Here is a 16,931-nt window from a genome sequence, read left to right on the forward strand (position 1 = left end):
AGTTGAGGTCTTAAAATAATTTTCTTTTCTTTTTATCAGTTGTGTGGACGTAACATTTTTTATTTATTTGACCATCATTGATTTAATTTAATATAATATTTATGTTTAATATAAATTCAGTAATAATTCATTATATTATATACATATAACTATATATATTATAATTTTGTCTTGTCTATTTGGGAGTTTCAAATCGGTCTCACACTAGTATGTACAGATTGTGTTAGACGCATGGTTTGACCTGAGGATTAGCAGGCAAATCAATAAAGGTAGATAAGTGGCTTTAATTAACTTTCCAAATGTACCATGAGCATGGAATACATTTAAGAATGTGCCCACACATTAGAACAAAGTAAAGACAACAAATAAATATATGTATTTTTATGTAACACATATAACAAAAAGAAGGTCCACGGATAAAAATTGGGCCTCACTGATGACGATGAGCCATTAAATAGAATCCCCAAGTCTGAGGTGATTTCAGATCCACCTTAAAAACGCGTACATACCACAGGCCTGTACATGGAATGGTCTCTCGCCCTCTCTCTCTCTCTCTCTCTCTCTCCCTCCCTCTCTCTCTCTCAGTCCCTCCCTCCCTGCAGACAGTGGGGAAATACTTCAGTAAAGCCGCTCTGGGTGTGTGTATGTGTGTGGTTGTGTGTGTGTGTAAAGCAGTGTTGATGAGGAACAGCTGAAATGTGGGGAGCTTCAGTCTCGTGTGCAGCTCTCAGCCAGTGTTAGTATTTGGTTGCTGACGTTTCTCTGACACTTCCTGACTCTGTGTGGACTCTTTACTCGGGTAAGTGCTTGTATCTGGTGTATTTTAAGTTTACCTCTCATTCGTTTTGTGGAGTAAATAACAGTCTTTGATGCTGCATGGCATTTTTCTTATTCTGGGAGATTGCAGTTACAGCAGCAGCTCGTGTTGAGCGTTGTTATGTACTGACGTCAATTTAAAGGTCACTGGCTGGATAAGAAGAAGGACAGGTGACCACTGACCGCATGTGTGTCCCACTGGAGCAGAAGTTACTGTCATGTTAAACAGTGTGTGTGTGTGTAGAGTGGAACTATTCATAGAGGAGGGGCAGTGCCATAAAGGGCTGTAAGTATAGGCATTTATACATTTCCCCCTTATCCTGGGAGAGAAATGTTAAGCAATGCCTCAAACCACAGACTGAGGTGCAGATTATTTAAAGCGTCTCGTGTTGCAGCACCGGTTCACACTGACTGTGCAGTTTTCAGATTTAGAAGTAATCTAAATCTGTGGGTGTCCACATTACAAATATGTGATTTGTTTTTAATCGAGCTGCTTCTGACTCAATACTTTAAGTTTTGTGTTTCAGCCCCTTTAACCACAAGGTGAAAAAGAACAGAGTGAATGTCAGACTGATTTGACTTTAATCATCACTCATCTTCTCTCTCTAATGATGTTTTAATGTTAATATTGGAACAAGTAGGCCCTATTTGTTTAATTTGCCAACTTAATTTAACGTTTTTTTTATATTTTTTGTTTGAAGAGTATCACATGGTGGTAGAAGATAAACCTTTTAGTTTTTTTTAAATCGTGCTCTGCGCTTTATTCCAAAAAAGCAGGTTTGAGTTCTCCGGAGAAGTTTGCAGAATTAAACGTGGAGCAGGTGGTTTTAGCTTCATCCATGTTTCAGATTTTAAGGATCAGTGCACAAACTGAGGCTGCTTTTTTTTTCCTCATGGATTTTGAAAGCAGCAAACAACAAGAAGCTTCGTCTAGTTTAAGGTATTAAAAGACTTGCCAGTCATTGTAAGAGTTACAAATGGATGAATGTTCTGATTAGACCACACCATTATGTCTGATGAGAGTAAAACACTTCTGATGCACATATCAGCCATAAATATATATTTTTTTAAAGGGCAGTGATTCCTAAGATGTCATCATCAAACTCTCATGACAAAGAAATGTAATTGAGGCTTTACATTTTACAGTCTACCAATAAACTTTATTATATATTTGTACAAATAAACAAAAAACACAAATACAACCAAATACTATATATAGACCTTGAATTGAGAAAATAAACTAATCTTTTCTCCACTGTTTATTCTGCCAAATAAGTTTGACAAGCATATCAGTGAAATGTCTGTGAAAGGCTCATATTGGTTGATTTCCGGTTCCAGTCATATGTGATAAACATTGTTGTTGAGGCAACAGTTTTGTTGATGTTGGACTCAGAGATATGTACTTATTTGGTGAGAGAGATAATTAATCACAGAGATAAATAAGTGTCTTGGTTCTGCTGAAACCCACTTTTCTGCATAGTTGTGAGATATGACGTCGGAGGGGGAGGAGGTCCACTTGGTGCTGGACTCTCTCTTCATCCAGGAGAGTGGGGAGGTTTACAGAAACCCCACGGAAGTGAAGATGAGTCAGATCGTGATGCCCTGCCACGCAAACCACTGTGGGGAGCTGAGCGCCGGACAGCTGCTGAAGTGGATGGACTCCACGGCCTGTTTATCTGGTAGGAACACGGCTGTATCAATGCAATTAGCTGTCAGGATGTAGGACCACACAATTCGCAAAACAAATGCTGATGAATACAGTACTTACGAAAAGCAAAATTATTATTTAGAAACTGTGGTTTTCTCACATCTTAGCTTCACTGCATGGAACAGTTGTTATATATATCACTCTCTTTATATATATAGAGAGAGATATATATTGATAAATGTGATAAGGTTATTATAGCTGATAATTCATTTTAATCTTGACCTCCACCAAAGAGGTTATGTTTTCATCCACAGGATGATTTCCACCAAACTTCATAGAGGGATGGTTGAGGCTGAGAAGAACCCTTTAAGTTTTGCTGTAATGGGGATTAAGGGGCTGATCCAGGAGTTTTTATCACTTTCGTAAATAACTTTTTCTAATTTATGACAAACTAGATGGGCACTTGGAATTACAATTTTTGTGAAAACAGCTGCTTGAGGTCAATAACTGATTTTTAAGCTCCACACACACATGATCGGTTTTCTAATTATGATAATAGACAGCAAAGAAAATCTCTAGGGATGAGTGATGAATGAAATGCATTTAAATTCCTCCATGTCTGAGGTCCAACCTGCAGATGCGCTTTTGCTTTGTGCTTGTTCTCATAGTATTTTTGCTATTTTTCCAGCTGAGAGACATGCAGGCTGTGTCTGTATCACCGCCTCCGTGGACGACATCCATTTTGAACACACCATTGGGTAAGGACTTATCCTCAGTGCTGCTCCGACAAGGTGTATCTCCCACTGAGAATGGGTCGCAGAGACAGAAACCATTGCACACACTGAGGGGGAGGACAAAGAAATGTGGGAATGTTGGTCAAGTTTCTCAGTTTTTGTAGAGACCACATATGTGTTAATTAAATTCATTATTTAAAATACCAATCTTATAAATTGATCCTAATTGATTCAAGTTTTTTTTGCAGTGACGGGCAGCATAGTGTTAAAATCGATGTCTTTATGATTGAACATGACGTCTCTCTGCACGAAGCTTTCACACTGTGTTTGCAGTGTAATCGCTGCTGTGTGTTGATAGTAAAGAGAAGAATCTGTGTGTGTCTGTTCCAGGGTGGGAAAGGTCGTCAACATCATCGCAAAGGTCAACAGGGCCTTCACGTCCAGTATGGAGGTTGGTGGACCTAGTGTTTTGGTGTCAGGATAATGAACATACAATATGTGGAACTTTTCAAAAAAATTTAACGAATGTGGTGATTCCTTTCTTCTCAGGTTGGCATCCTGGTGACTTGTGAAGACCTTTACACGGACAGGCAGTGGAAGGTTTGTCATGCATGCGGCACATTTGTTGCCAGACGAACCGAAGCTGGAAAGGTAAGAGGCCAAATATGGACCCAAATGCAATCTTCTAATGTGTGTTCATTATCTCCTGGATTTGATGTGTGTGTGTGTGTGTTTGTTAACAGGTACAACTGAAGCAGGTGGTTCCCCGCACACAAATGGAGCAGATGGAGTACAGCCTGGCAGCAGAAAGGAGGAGGATGAGGCTCATCCATGCTGAGATCATTACAGATCTACTGAGCAGCAGCACAGCTCAACTGGGTACACACACACACACACACACACACAAGCTTACTATAACGTAGCCCTATATGCCAGACGTCTGCACCATTTAAAACCTGATCACAGCTCCCTGGTTTCCGTTCTCTCATCAGGAGAATGCCAGGAGTACCAGAACGCCGTGCCAGCTGAGCGGACACGAGTGGAGAGCGTAGAGCTGGTCCTACCGCCACACGCCAATCATCAAGTCAGCACATTCGGGGGCCAGATCATGGCCTGGATGGAGAACGTGGCTACGATTGCAGCATGGTATGGTCCCAGTATTTACAAAAACTTGTTGCACCTGGAATGAAATGTATAAATAAAGTTTTGCCTGCTTAGGTTGATTCAAATATTAGAAACCCAAGGGAGTTGCTTCCATGCAAACAAATCCACTTCCCAACTCATCTGAAGCTCATGAATTAGCAGGTTACATTATATTCTTGACCAGGAGCACTGAATTCCAGTATCTTGGCTCATGTTTGATTTTTAGTTTTTTTCATAAACCACCAAAGACTCACTGCACAACACAAAAAAATCCCACACAATGCCCACCCACCACCTGTAATTGAGCTTTAGAAGTCCTGAAAGGTGTCATAGGTTTTGTTATGGAGTCGAAGCAGGCTTCTGTATGTAGCTTCATCTTTACAACATTGATATAAGTGGTATAAATCTTCTCACCTTAATCAAATGAATGCATCTCCAACAGATATACTTTAAATTATTCACTTAATTCCTAGTTTTCCAGGAGCATGTTTGTAATCAGGTCAAGGGAGACAAAGAACCAAAACCTTTCGATTTTTATTCCTTCCTTCCAACAACAGCCGTGGCCAAAAGCTTTACGTTCGTTCATTGTGCTCTTGTGAACACGATATATCTCATGAAGTTTGATAGAGATGATGCTCAATCTGACACACTTTGATCTCTCAAATCTTATTTCATATCTACGAGGTCACAAGTCAATTTCACCCTAACATCAAAACTCTTCTGGCCATTATTTAACAACGTAAATCAGGAACAGAATACTGTATTTTCAGCATTTTCACTAAGGCATTCAACTGTACGGCCATAATTGTTTCCCTCTATATTGATCTAGTCGCTTGTGTAACGCACACCCAACCTTGAGGACCATTGACATGTTCCATTTCCGTGGCCCGTCCCACATCGGTGACCGACTGGTGCTGAAAGCCATTGTAAACAACAGCTTCAAGCACAGGTCAGTCTCCACATAAAGACAGATTCTTATCACACAAATAGCAAATGACTTTCAACCCACTTACCATGTGTTTTTCCTTGTACATCCGTGTGTATGTGTTTGCCTGCATGTGCTCTAGCATGGAGGTGGGAGTGTGTGCTGAGGCCTATAAGGGCGGAGATCCTCTGCGTCATATAAATAGTGCTTTCATGACCTTTGAGGTGCTGGACAGTGACAGGAAACCACGCACACTGCCCCGCATACGGCCCGAGCCTGTGGTGAGTGTTTTGTGGCTGTCTTTAACAGAAAGTCGTGTATGTAGGACAGTGTAGAGTTAAAATAGGAAAAGTTCACATAATAAGGATCTGTGTGGTGTTACTGCTATAATTTGTTCTTGCGTGTTTCACAGGATGGAAAAAGGCGTTATCAAGAGGCCATAGCACGAAAGAAGATTCGGCTCGATAGGTTAGGACGTCAATGGAAACCATGACTTCTTGCTCTTTTTAGAATGTGATGGATATTCTACAAGGTTTACATTGCTTTATTGTAAATATGTAAAATTTGGTCAGTCTAAAATTTGGCTTAAATGCAAAAATGTTTTTTTTTTCTTTTAAAACTAAGACAGTTCCTGAAAGGTTATTAAGGTAGATGGATTGTTAGAACTATATGGATTATAAATAAAACTGACATTTGATTGAAGAAATAGTCCCTCCAGTACTGTAACACCAATAGCACATCCCAAAGTAAAGTACTCACAACAGCACCAAAAATACATGAAAAAACACTTATGTCAGAAACCATTATGGTATATAAATGCAGTTAAAGTAATAAAAGTGTTATAGAAGCAGTGTCACTGGGGCCTAGTTTTTCCAGTGTCGTGCAACAGAATCCATTGTGTACAATCCCCAGCAGCAGCACATGACTTGGCAGAGCAGCACATCACAGCTGAGCACACTCTAGTGCAGAGTCATAATAAGTTCATTGTTCAACTGTTAAACCCTCGCCTCCAGTATAACCTGTATTCGACTATTTCACAACAACATTTTGTGTGGAATCAAAGCGGAGCTAGAATGAAAAGGTCGATATTGGTCACGTTGATGGTCTTTATTATTTTCCCCCTGTATGAATGCCAGGTTTTCAAACTTGTCCCAGACTTCTGTATTTCATTGCTGCCCTTCATGTTTGCAGGAAATACATTATCTCCTGCAAGCAAACTGAAGTGCCCTTGTCTGTGCCCTGGGATCCAAGCAACAAGGTAACCAGTAATATCTGGAAAACAGGGACCCAGATGTTCAGTAATCCTGTTCAGACACAGCCACTGTTTAATATATGAGTTCAGACAGGCATTTGTTTTTTCAGATATACCTGAGCTACAACAATGTATCAGCACTGAAACTAATGGCCACCAGAAACAACTGGGTTTTGACGTCGGAGAAAAATAAGGTCAGTGTTTTGCTTGTACTTCTGTTCAGGATGCTGCTTATTGAATGGTTTCAGAGATTCCACCATGAATTCTGATCTGTGTTGTTTTGGACCAGAGGCTGTGCTCAAAATAGTTTTAATTAAATTGTGGAATAAATCAGAAAAAGTCTGGAAACTTTGCCTGAAGCAGATAAAGACCTGAAAAACAGAATTCTCAAAAGATGCACATTTACCAGATTCATTATCTCATCATAACACCAAGCTCAACCTGTGCACTTTTAAAATGTGGAATATATCCTAGACTGAGACACTGACTCCTTGTTGTTGATGTGCTTTATTCCTTAGGTTAGACTGTACACACTGGAGGAAAATCAAACGCTGTGTTTCAAGGTGGAGATGCACGTCAACGTTTCAGCAGAGCAGACGTTCCACCTCTTATCAGACCTGAGGAGGAGAAAAGAGTGGGATCGTGATCATTACGAGTCAGTAACGTGCACATATTTGACATTTTGCATCATCGGACATAGAGAAACTTAAAGTCGGTTCAACAGCAGAATGAGCTTGAAAGAAGTCGGGTGTTATTCAACAAATCGTATAAAAAGGCCCAAAACCATCATGTGGATCTCATCCCCAGGTCCATGGGTTTCTACTGAAAACTAACTTAGTTAAAAATTGCTCAGAAATATATAGTTACAGTTAAAAAAGGCCCAACAATTTCCTCAAATAGCTTGTGGCCATTCTAGTTTGTAGCAAACTCAACAGAAAGAGAAGGGAAGGAGATTTGTACTGTTTATTTGTTGAGGACGGCATTCAGCAGTGGATTCATATACATGTTGATGCTTTTAGTTAACATTTTTATGGCAGGATGATGTATCTGATGTTATTTAATTGTTGGTATTTGTTGACAACAGGAGAAAGTAAATTCCAAGGGTTAGGACCAGCTTTAGGTGTAGGCCCTGCCGTTAGTTTGTGATTTTGTTAATTGTGAGTGAAATGGTGATGCTGGATTATGAAGAAACTGCTACTTGTTGCTACATCTGTCATTTTGCTTCTGTAACTTCCTTAATTGTGAGTGAAACGGTGTGTGATTCTGATTCTGACTCTTTTCCTGACCTTCCTGCTATAAAACACTTTGATATCCCTTATCTTGGTGTGGGCCTGAATTCACACTGAAAGTCAAATAATTACGAACAATTAGATTGAAAAAAAATATAGTATTAGGACAGCTGTTAGTGAAAGTATCCTGTAGATAACCCCTGCTCCTCTCTGCTACCATTCTAGATAACAATGCTATAGATATGAAACCTCTGTGTACATCATGTGTCATATCCTGAATTTGATTAACACCATGATAATACATAAGAGGGATAAATGTGCATGGAAAGACTCGCTGACACAAGATGTCGATGCCAAGACACCGAACATAAGCTCAATAATATTTGAAATAAATGTTATACAATAGCTTGAATCAAGTAGAGAGAACCAAAATGTCCAGAGACCGCCCTGATTTATTAGTATAAAACAGCAACAAACAGTTTGAATGAATACACTTACTGAATGATCATTAGTTTAGTAACTTCCTGTGTAACTTACTTGTCTTTGGTGATGGTGAAGAGTGTGTGAGACGTGCAGCTCAGTGCTGATGCTGTGTGTCCTCTGCAGGGAGTGTGAGCTGATCAACCAGGCAGATGAGGAGGACACTCTGTATCGAGTCACTACTCCGTCTGTTGGCAAAGGGGCCAAAGGGACGGACTTCATCTTACTGGCATCCAGGAGGAAACCATGTGATGCCAGGTGTAGTAATCTATTACATAATAAACTATATAATAACCTCACTCTTCTCCTCTGTCTTGATTTTCTCTACCATAACATCTTATGTTTTTATGCTTCCAGTGCTGTCACATTATTGCCCCCGCATTTGTTCTTTAATAAAGTCTCATGATGCTCTCGCCCCCCCCCCTCTCAGGGACCCATATTTGATCGCTCTGCGGTCTGTCACTCTGCCGACTCACCCACCCACTCATGACTACACCCGGGGAGAGGTGCTCTGCGCCGGCTTCTCAATCTGGGACGATTCCAGTTCTACCACTAAGGTTGGCCAGACGAGAGGGTCACTCAATTCAGCTCGCATTGTTGCAATCAGCACACTGCAGCACTGTAACTCAAAGGTAAAGCAAAGGCTTACTGTCCCACAAATGTTCTTTGTTTCAGATCACCTACTACAACCAGGCCACACCGGGTGTCCTCCCGTACATTTCCACTGACATCGTTGGCCTCTCGTCCAGCTTTTCCAGCACTTTTTCCTCCTGCAGTCGCTTCCTGGAGGCCAACAAGGACGGCCCGGCTGCCCCCTGACCCACAACAGCACAACGGCATCAGTATGAGGAATCGGGATCATCTCTCCTCCCGTTTCACCTCTGCTGATGAGGTGCTATGCTCTTAAAGATGCCGTAGTTGAATGTATTTGAGCCTTTCCCTCTTCTCAGCAATGGATTTGTGGTTTCTGTTGTTTTTTTTAAACAGCTCACAATGTTTCGAGCCTCTCTCAGTTTTATTAGAGTGAATATATCATGGAAAACCATATGTGCGATATCATTTATAGGCCAGTGAATCATATTTTGGTACAAAGAGTTGTGTTATTTAACATGATCCCACTAATCTATCTATCCTGTTTTATTGACACGTTCGGGCTTCACACAATCTAACATGAGGATAAAACGTAATAAAAAATTTGAATCAGCTTCTTTTGCTGTAGATAATCTTCTACCTCACTGAATCTAGTTTCTAATCTATTTGAATAAACGTTAAGATATATGCTAAGATGTACATTTACTGATGCTGTTTTATTTTGAGATGACGATTTGTAGTTTTGAATAAATGTACTTGCACTGATTGTATAATGTGCAGACATTAAATGGCCAAGTATGTCACATGACAAGCTGTCTTGATTTAACTGAAACAAACACATTAGACCAGTGGATTATGCCCATTGAGCTCTTGTGTTGGTCTTCATCTCCCTCACCCCTGCATTCTTACCATTCCTTAATGATTTTTTTTATGAAAGAAAGAAAAACACAAATGCAGCCTGAACTCATATCCCGCTGATTTTTTTTTTTTTTTATGTTGCAATAGGTGCAAAAGGTCTGGTGCAGGAGAACAACAGAGTCCTCAGTGAACCAGTCAGAGACCAAGCCTCTAACTGGGGCTGATAAGAGTTGTAGCTCTGCTTTCTTCCCAATGCATTGTGCTGATAATGATGATCATAATCATCCTGTTATGCTGACACTCCTTCTTGGGAACATTAAAATAAGGAGAGTGTAAGGTAATTGCAGTCATAAAATAGTATTCTGTCCAACTTCAGATAAATGATGAAATACAGTCGGACATGTGGCAGTAATCAATGATCCTGATCAATGAATCCAAAGGGTCTGATGTGTCACATTCTCACAGTCAGTAACCTGATGCCTGTCTTCAAGGCAAGGTTATATGTGGAGTGAGAGAAGATTTGAGCAGCATGGCAATTTAAAGTGATTGACATAAGATATAAAAGACATCAACAGCAACATTAGAAAATACAAAAACTAACCATTTAAAGAAATTAAAATGAATTAAATACAAATAAGATAAATAAATAAAATCATATGACATAAAAGTAGAGTATAAAAAATATTTTCTGATTTATGAAAGGGAGTGGCAAACATCAGAGTCTACTTCTCTTCTCTTCGAGTTTGTTCCACATATGTGGACTTAAAAATATTTTTGGTGGAATGACCTTTCATGAATTACACTAAGGATCCATAAACCCATAATGCTGTTGTTCTACACAGTTGTTTTCATGCATTTCCATGATTATATTGCTCGGAAGACACTGGCTGAATTGACTGACTTTGTGTGACTGACAGTTTTTAAACAATCACTGAGCAAGATTACATTTAGATACAAAATTCTCATACAGCATAAATGAAAGAAAAAATGCTACAGTTGACATGCTTTTTCTCACATTGAGCATAGGGGATGAAATTATAATAAAATAATGATAATAATTAACAATGAGCCTCTGTACACTCACTTCCTCTCTGATCAAAGTCCTAGAAAGCAGCGCACGTCATGTCTGTGGTGACCTAATTAGAGCAAATGGAAACTCAGCGAATGTAGCTCAATGATGTAATGATTTGTTTCATATATATTTTATATTACTGATGCTGATGGTGTCGATAGAAAGTATATTGTATACATTCAAAATGTGCCTATGACAATTTAGAAAAGTGCTAGTGCAAAGGTAGACAGAAGATTCAGGTGCTTACAATCCAATGATGTACTTTGTAGATTTTTTTAACATAACAAAACTATCTGATTATTTTATTCCTCAGTTGCATTAATTGTCAGATTTTAATGTAAAAATATAAACACTGCTTTATTAATTGATGAGAAAAGATGGGGGCTAAGACGACTTCCCTGGGGTACTCCTGTGCAGTAACTCAAAATGCAGTCTGTTGCATGAACTATTCAGATTTCCTGTTTGTCCTGACCTGAGTAAAGATGGCATCTCTATGTTTGGGTCCAGGTATTTGTTACCACTTGAATTTGAGCATGTTAAAGCCCTTAAAAAGCCAATTCATTTGCCTGAATAATAATAATAATAATCCTTACAATATCAATAGGGCCCCACTGTCAGTGCATGCAGGAAAAGACTAACTAGATGCAATTAAAAGAATAAAAAAATTATTTAATGAAATATTTACTTTAAAAATAGACTAAGTCCCTCAGGGAAAACATTTCTCTGTGTGTTTGAAGATGGCTGCTTGTCTGAGTCATCTTAAATACCATAGAATTGACTGACTTTTGTGATACTTGTACGTTCAGCTGTGACAGATTTATTTTTTAAAGAATGGAGCCCTTTGTTTGAGAGGCAACTGATGGCAGCTTTGTTCTCAGTTTGTTTAAAATCTGTGCAATTATAATCATACCATGTAATTACTCTACCATCATCTTGTGGAACTGCACATTTTCCAGGTACTTTTTATAATTGAATATTATTTACACGTCCCTGTATTTTGTATATGTTTCTATTTGTTTTTATTTTATTGGGTATATTTAGCCTTATTTGTACATATCCCTTGCTTTTGTCCACCATTATTTTGACAAAATACTGTTGTAATAGGTGCATTTTTTGTTTTATTTTCTTGTAAAAGATGTAAAAAGATATAAAAAAAATTTAGGCAGAAAGCCAAACTGAAGCTTATTTTATTTTTAGAACAACTCATATTTAGTTCCAGCGTATAAACACAAGGACAACTTCAACTATTTTCAATAAATGTGTTTATTTATTTATTTTTAATTTGTAGGTCGACCTTGCTCGGGTTCGGCCCCGCCCACGTCGTGCAGCAAACGAATCATGTGACCGAACCCGGATGTATGAGAGAGAGACAGAGAGACACACAGAGAGAGAGAGAGAGAGAGAGAGAGAGAGCGAGAGAGACAGAGAGTCTGACACAAGGTTATATAGAGATAGATGAAGTTATGTGTTTAACATTATAGTGAACTTACAGAGACATCATGACGCAGTGTGACCGGAAGTTACAGATCTCAACCAGAGCGAAGCTAAACAGGTTCAACTCTCTGAGGGGTGAGTTGGATTTACGTCTCTTAGATCCTGTTTATGTCCGTGTACCCGCCCCTCCCACTCTTTATCTTTAACACCTGTTTTTCTTCTTCCTCTTATTCGGTGGTCCCGGCTGCAGGTCGAGAGGTGCAGGGCGCCGGGTTCTGGGACGTGGTGGTTCTCACCGCGGTGGATGAGAGTCAGAGAGCCGCGTACGAGCTGCAGGTCCGGGGCAAGGTCCACAGAGGAGAGCTTCCTCTGGGGATCCAGTACCAGGTCTTCTCTGATCCTCCTGGATCCAAAGTAGGTGAGGGAATCAGGCGCCTCGTCAGTGATACCTTCACAGTCCTCAGTGCGCGGCTGCGTGGGAGCAACATGTCCTCACATCGTCATCATGAGAAACATCTTTTAAAATAAGAAAATTAATCATGACATTTCATAGCACGATAAGTTAGAAACAATTCACAGGTGTGATCACAGTAACCATCCTCATAAGTATTATGTATGACTCTTTGAATTGATCACTGGTTATTCTTATGATTTTGTGTTTTTCAGGGAATGGGGGCTCCACTCTCTACGCTCTGCAGCAGCTGGACGACCTCTATGGCAAAGCTCTGAGCACAATGAGAGTCATCCTGATTCATGCAGGTTGGACATTTAAAGACACTGTTGTTCTTTGATATTTAGAAAGAAGACATTTAGATATTCTACTTTTGGTTTCCTGGAAAAATTTCCTGGAAAAATCTCCAAATCTCACATAACTCAAAACTTTTGAAAGAAGACATTTAGATATATAAAGAGAGATTGGTTAATTATTACAGCATTATTGTATTTTATCAGTGATCTTACAATCAAGGTACTTAAACATGTTAATACAAAAGTGGAGTTTCTCATTAAAATGCAACATTTGCTCTGGATCAGCTTTTTGCTAAATGACATGCAAATATAGAAGGAATTGTGTAATAGCAGCTGCAATGAAGAGATGCTTTGTCCTGCTGGCTCCATTCACTCCAAATACATCTAATGTTAGTTCTTAATCGAAGATGAAGTTTATAAAATATATTTCCCTGTTGCAAAGTTATTCGAATGTTAAGGTTTCACTGTATCTGCTCAGTCATTTTAGATAAAACACCTGCTGTACTGAATCTGATGTTTCCCACTTTTCTTGTCTTATTCCTCCAGGAGGGTTCAGTCAACGTTTGCCTAATGCCAGCGCCCTGGGTAAGATCTTCACGGCCGTGCCGCTGGGTGACCCTCTCTACCAGATGCTGGAGCTCAAACTGGCCATGTACGTGGATTTCCCAGCTCACATGAAGCCTGGCGTTCTGGTGACCTGCGCCGATGACATAGAGCTGTACAGCATCGCAGAGGATGAACATGTGAGGTTTGATAGACCTGGTTTCACGGCTTTGGCCCACCCCTCCCCACTGTCCATTGGAACCACCCACGGCGTTTTTGTGTTGGATTCATGTGAACAGTCGACTCACTCGGAAATGGAGAACAGTTCCTGTTTGCTCTTCCTGCACAAACCAAGCATCAAGAAAATGCAAGAGTGTGGTGCTGTTTGCAAGAGGCAGAGCGGTTGTTCCGATGAGCTTGTTTACACAGACAGCACCTATTATGTCGACTTTGAAACTACGAAGACTCTTCGTAACCTGCTGAAAGAGCTGGAGCCTTTGCAGTGTGAGATAGACGCATACGGGGACTTTCTTCAAGCTCTCGGACCCAAAGCTACGATCGAGTACACCAGCAACACCGCAAATGTCACTAAAGAGGAGAGAGGACTCGTCGAAATCCGACAAAAGATCTTCCACCTCCTAAAGGGGACTCCCTTGAATGTCATCGTCCTCAATAACTCCAAGTTTTATCACATTGGAACCACGTCAGAATACCTGTTTCACCTCACGGAGGACGTGGCTCTGAGGAGGGAGCTGGGCCTCCTGTCGTCTGCCTTCAGCTTGCATGTGAGTGAAAGTTCTGGCTGCTGTGTTATGTACAGCGTCCTCGATCCTAGTTGCTCTGTGGGAGCAGGATCGGTGGTGGAGTACTCCAGGCTGGGAGCGGGAGCGTCTGTAGGCAAGGGCTCCATCGTCAGCAGCTGCTGGGTCGCTCCGGGCCTCTCGGTGCCTGACGCGGTCTTCATGCATTCACTGTGTGTGAGCCTTGGGGACCGCACCACTGGGTTTGTAACTGTCGCCTTTGGGATGAACGACAACCTGAAGCACAGCGTGGAGGGCCCTGCTCACGTGGACAAGCTTCAGCTTTTTGGGTTAAACTTGGCCGAGTGCCTCTGCAGCTGGGGGATGGAGAGCGAGGTGCTTAGGTTCTCCGGTGACTCATCCAGCTGCAGTTTATGGAACGCCTGTCTGTTTCCTGTTTGCTCAGATCAACAAAGCTCGTTCTCATCGTCTCTGGAAATGCTGCAGGCCGTGCTGAGTGGCTCCACGATCCCCCCGCCCAAAGGAGCAGAGCTGCTTTCCATGCAGGAGTGTTTACGGAGTAAGAACCTGGAGGAAATGTTGGAGTTCCGGACGGGCCTGTATAATGACATTACACAGAGAAATCTGAACAGTTAAACCTGTTACGTTTGACTGATTATGTCAAATATAGACTGTATATCAAGATGGACAACATGACAGCTCCCCAAAAACTGAAGCCAAATCATCTTGTTTGCCCCCCTGGTGACTGACTGCAGTACATGTCATAAACCCTGCATTATTCATGTTAGCGGATGGAACATGGGCCAAACTGAAAAATCTAAATACATTTTAAGCGGTTGAAAGTGTATCAGTGAAACCTCAACACACAGAATCATATATTTTTATGATTAAAAATAAATACAATTAAAAAATTTGCTTAGCTTGTTTATTAAGCTAATATCCCGAGGTAAAACCATGTGTGTTTTGTTCATATGCCGAATATGAAGACTGTGGTACTTAAAATAAACATTGCTGTGTCTATAAACAAATTATATAAATGATTTGCTTGACAGACCCCAAAGTATATGTAGTTTTCGTATATTTTTGGGTTATCAATCTGTAAAAATGTCAAATTTTTGTCTAACTGTTTATTAGGTATCTTTTTCAAGATGTGGGAAAAAAATTGAAATTAAAACTTTAACATGACAAAGATGATCTTGTGCACTGTTTGAATTTATACTTACATCCCTCTCTGACTTCTGTATTCCAACTTCTATTCCATTTTCAGTTTTCTACATCAATATCAAGTTTTGTGGTCTTTGATACCGAGCAGAAGAGAACCTTTTACAGTTGCAGAACTCCTGTGAAAGACTTGTGTTGAAGAGTAGATCATGTATTTTGATGTTTTGAAATGTAGGCCTACTTCTTTTATTGCTGAAGCAGGCCTGCTTGGAGATTCGTCCATATCTAGCAACAATATGTATAGTTACATCTAATTAAAAGAAAGCAGACACATGCAAAACAATTGCCGGTTTGGGCTTAACTCACTCTTCCTGTAGCATCTCTCCCCAAAGACCACCCATCCCTGCCTGTAGATGGAACTGAGTGAGGAGCGAGAACAGGAGAAGACCAAGGGAAGTGGCTTTGTCTGCAACAACTCTTCAAAGGGTCTGTAAAGAATAAGACAAATAAGAACACGGCGAAGGACAAGGGGGCAAATCTGTGCAGCAGCTCTCCCGCGATGTCAGAGGAAGAGGAAGAAGACACAGACTGGGAAAACATTGGTTCAAAGTAAAGCAGAAAGGCAATTTCCTCTGCCTCCTCCGCAAAAATGCTTGAGGAAGACAAAAAATGAAACCAAATCCGATTGAATCCTTTGTTATGACTGCCACTGCGACAGCACCAATGACCTTACCAGCAGCCACCTCTCTTCATTCGTCTGTCTTTGATCAAACTTTTCCACTGCCTCACTCTTTAAGAAATTCTTCCTTTTGTCTTTCATTTTGTGAATCACTTGTTGAGCCCCCTGAGTTGCACTTGATTTGTTTAAAAGCTGTTTTTTGCGTTACCCTTTTTTAAACACAGTCTTTCATTGTTGACATGGGTGCAGTTTTCTTTTTTCACCCGAGGTAATGGGATGAGTCATTCAATGGTACATTCTTTAGGTTTGCAAGCAGAGGTGGAGAAACCAGTTTGAGACACGGAGCGTCTGCACTCTGCTCTACATGGACAGCCCTATTGACTTAGAACAGAATGAGGCACAGGCCACAGTCATGTATTCTCTCCTTACAGTTTATTTATTACTGCAGCCAAGCAAGTTAGTAAAAACTACTGATCAAATTTCCATGGAACTTGGGCGGGGACCAAGAGAGAACTTTAACTCTCCTCATTGTTTAAAACTACATTTTTGTTTATTACACACTTAGTTACTCACTGGGAAGCTCTGATTAGACCTCAGACTTTATTGTCCCCTTTGGATCGAAGGAAGTTTGTTAAAAAGCTTAAATGTTTCTCTGTCGGCCTTCAGAATACTCAAATTTGGTTGTTTTCTGATTTTTAAACAATTTGCCTATTTATTCCTCACTCTCTTTGAGTGTGTGCGTAGTCAAATCATGTAACTTCTGTATTTCGGTCTGTCTGTCCATACCTTGTTCTTTGTTTATTGTTGTTGTTTTGTTTAGTAACTATTGTGTTTCATAATATTGTCCCCTGTACCGTT

At 40.3% G+C, this 16,931-nt stretch overlaps 2 protein-coding genes across 2 annotated transcripts; both read left to right on the forward strand.

The window, feature by feature from the left end:
- Positions 1 to 580: 580 nt before the first annotated feature.
- acot11b (acyl-CoA thioesterase 11b) lies at positions 581 to 9,629 on the forward strand. Its single transcript, XM_053430862.1, has 16 exons — positions 581 to 799; positions 2,297 to 2,495; positions 3,153 to 3,222; positions 3,589 to 3,649; positions 3,748 to 3,849; positions 3,942 to 4,077; positions 4,191 to 4,344; positions 5,171 to 5,290; positions 5,409 to 5,547; positions 5,679 to 5,734; positions 6,458 to 6,524; positions 6,629 to 6,712; positions 7,037 to 7,173; positions 8,354 to 8,485; positions 8,658 to 8,784; positions 8,903 to 9,629. The coding sequence occupies exons 2-16, from the start codon at positions 2,306 to 2,308 to the stop codon at positions 9,044 to 9,046; spliced, it is 1,719 nt and encodes a 572-aa protein (XP_053286837.1). The 5' UTR covers positions 581 to 799; positions 2,297 to 2,305; the 3' UTR covers positions 9,047 to 9,629.
- A 2,474-nt stretch (positions 9,630 to 12,103) lies between these two features.
- Positions 12,104 to 15,427, forward strand: fpgt (fucose-1-phosphate guanylyltransferase). Its single transcript, XM_053430861.1, has 4 exons — positions 12,104 to 12,317; positions 12,433 to 12,600; positions 12,849 to 12,941; positions 13,476 to 15,427. The coding sequence occupies exons 1-4, from the start codon at positions 12,248 to 12,250 to the stop codon at positions 14,867 to 14,869; spliced, it is 1,725 nt and encodes a 574-aa protein (XP_053286836.1). The 5' UTR covers positions 12,104 to 12,247; the 3' UTR covers positions 14,870 to 15,427.
- The last annotated feature ends 1,504 nt before the right edge of the window (positions 15,428 to 16,931 follow it).

This window comes from Pleuronectes platessa, chromosome 9 (genome assembly GCF_947347685.1).
Source record: "Pleuronectes platessa chromosome 9, fPlePla1.1, whole genome shotgun sequence".
In the NCBI taxonomy this organism is placed as follows: Eukaryota; Metazoa; Chordata; class Actinopteri; order Pleuronectiformes; family Pleuronectidae; genus Pleuronectes; species Pleuronectes platessa.

Excerpts from the sequence above, each read along its gene's own strand:
- acot11b (XM_053430862.1), top strand. The coding sequence starts at position 2,306 with ATGACGTCGGAGGGGGAGGAGGTCCACTTGGTGCTGGACTCTCTCTTC. Across the intron at positions 4,345-5,170 it reads GTGGCTACGATTGCAGCATG|TCGCTTGTGTAACGCACACC; the intron begins GTATGGTCCCAG and ends ATATTGATCTAG. Across the intron at positions 6,713-7,036 it reads TGACGTCGGAGAAAAATAAG|GTTAGACTGTACACACTGGA; the intron begins GTCAGTGTTTTG and ends TTTATTCCTTAG.
- fpgt (XM_053430861.1), top strand. The coding sequence starts at position 12,248 with ATGACGCAGTGTGACCGGAAGTTACAGATCTCAACCAGAGCGAAGCTA. Across the intron at positions 12,601-12,848 it reads TCCTCCTGGATCCAAAGTAG|GGAATGGGGGCTCCACTCTC; the intron begins GTGAGGGAATCA and ends TGTGTTTTTCAG. Across the intron at positions 12,942-13,475 it reads AGTCATCCTGATTCATGCAG|GAGGGTTCAGTCAACGTTTG; the intron begins GTTGGACATTTA and ends TTATTCCTCCAG.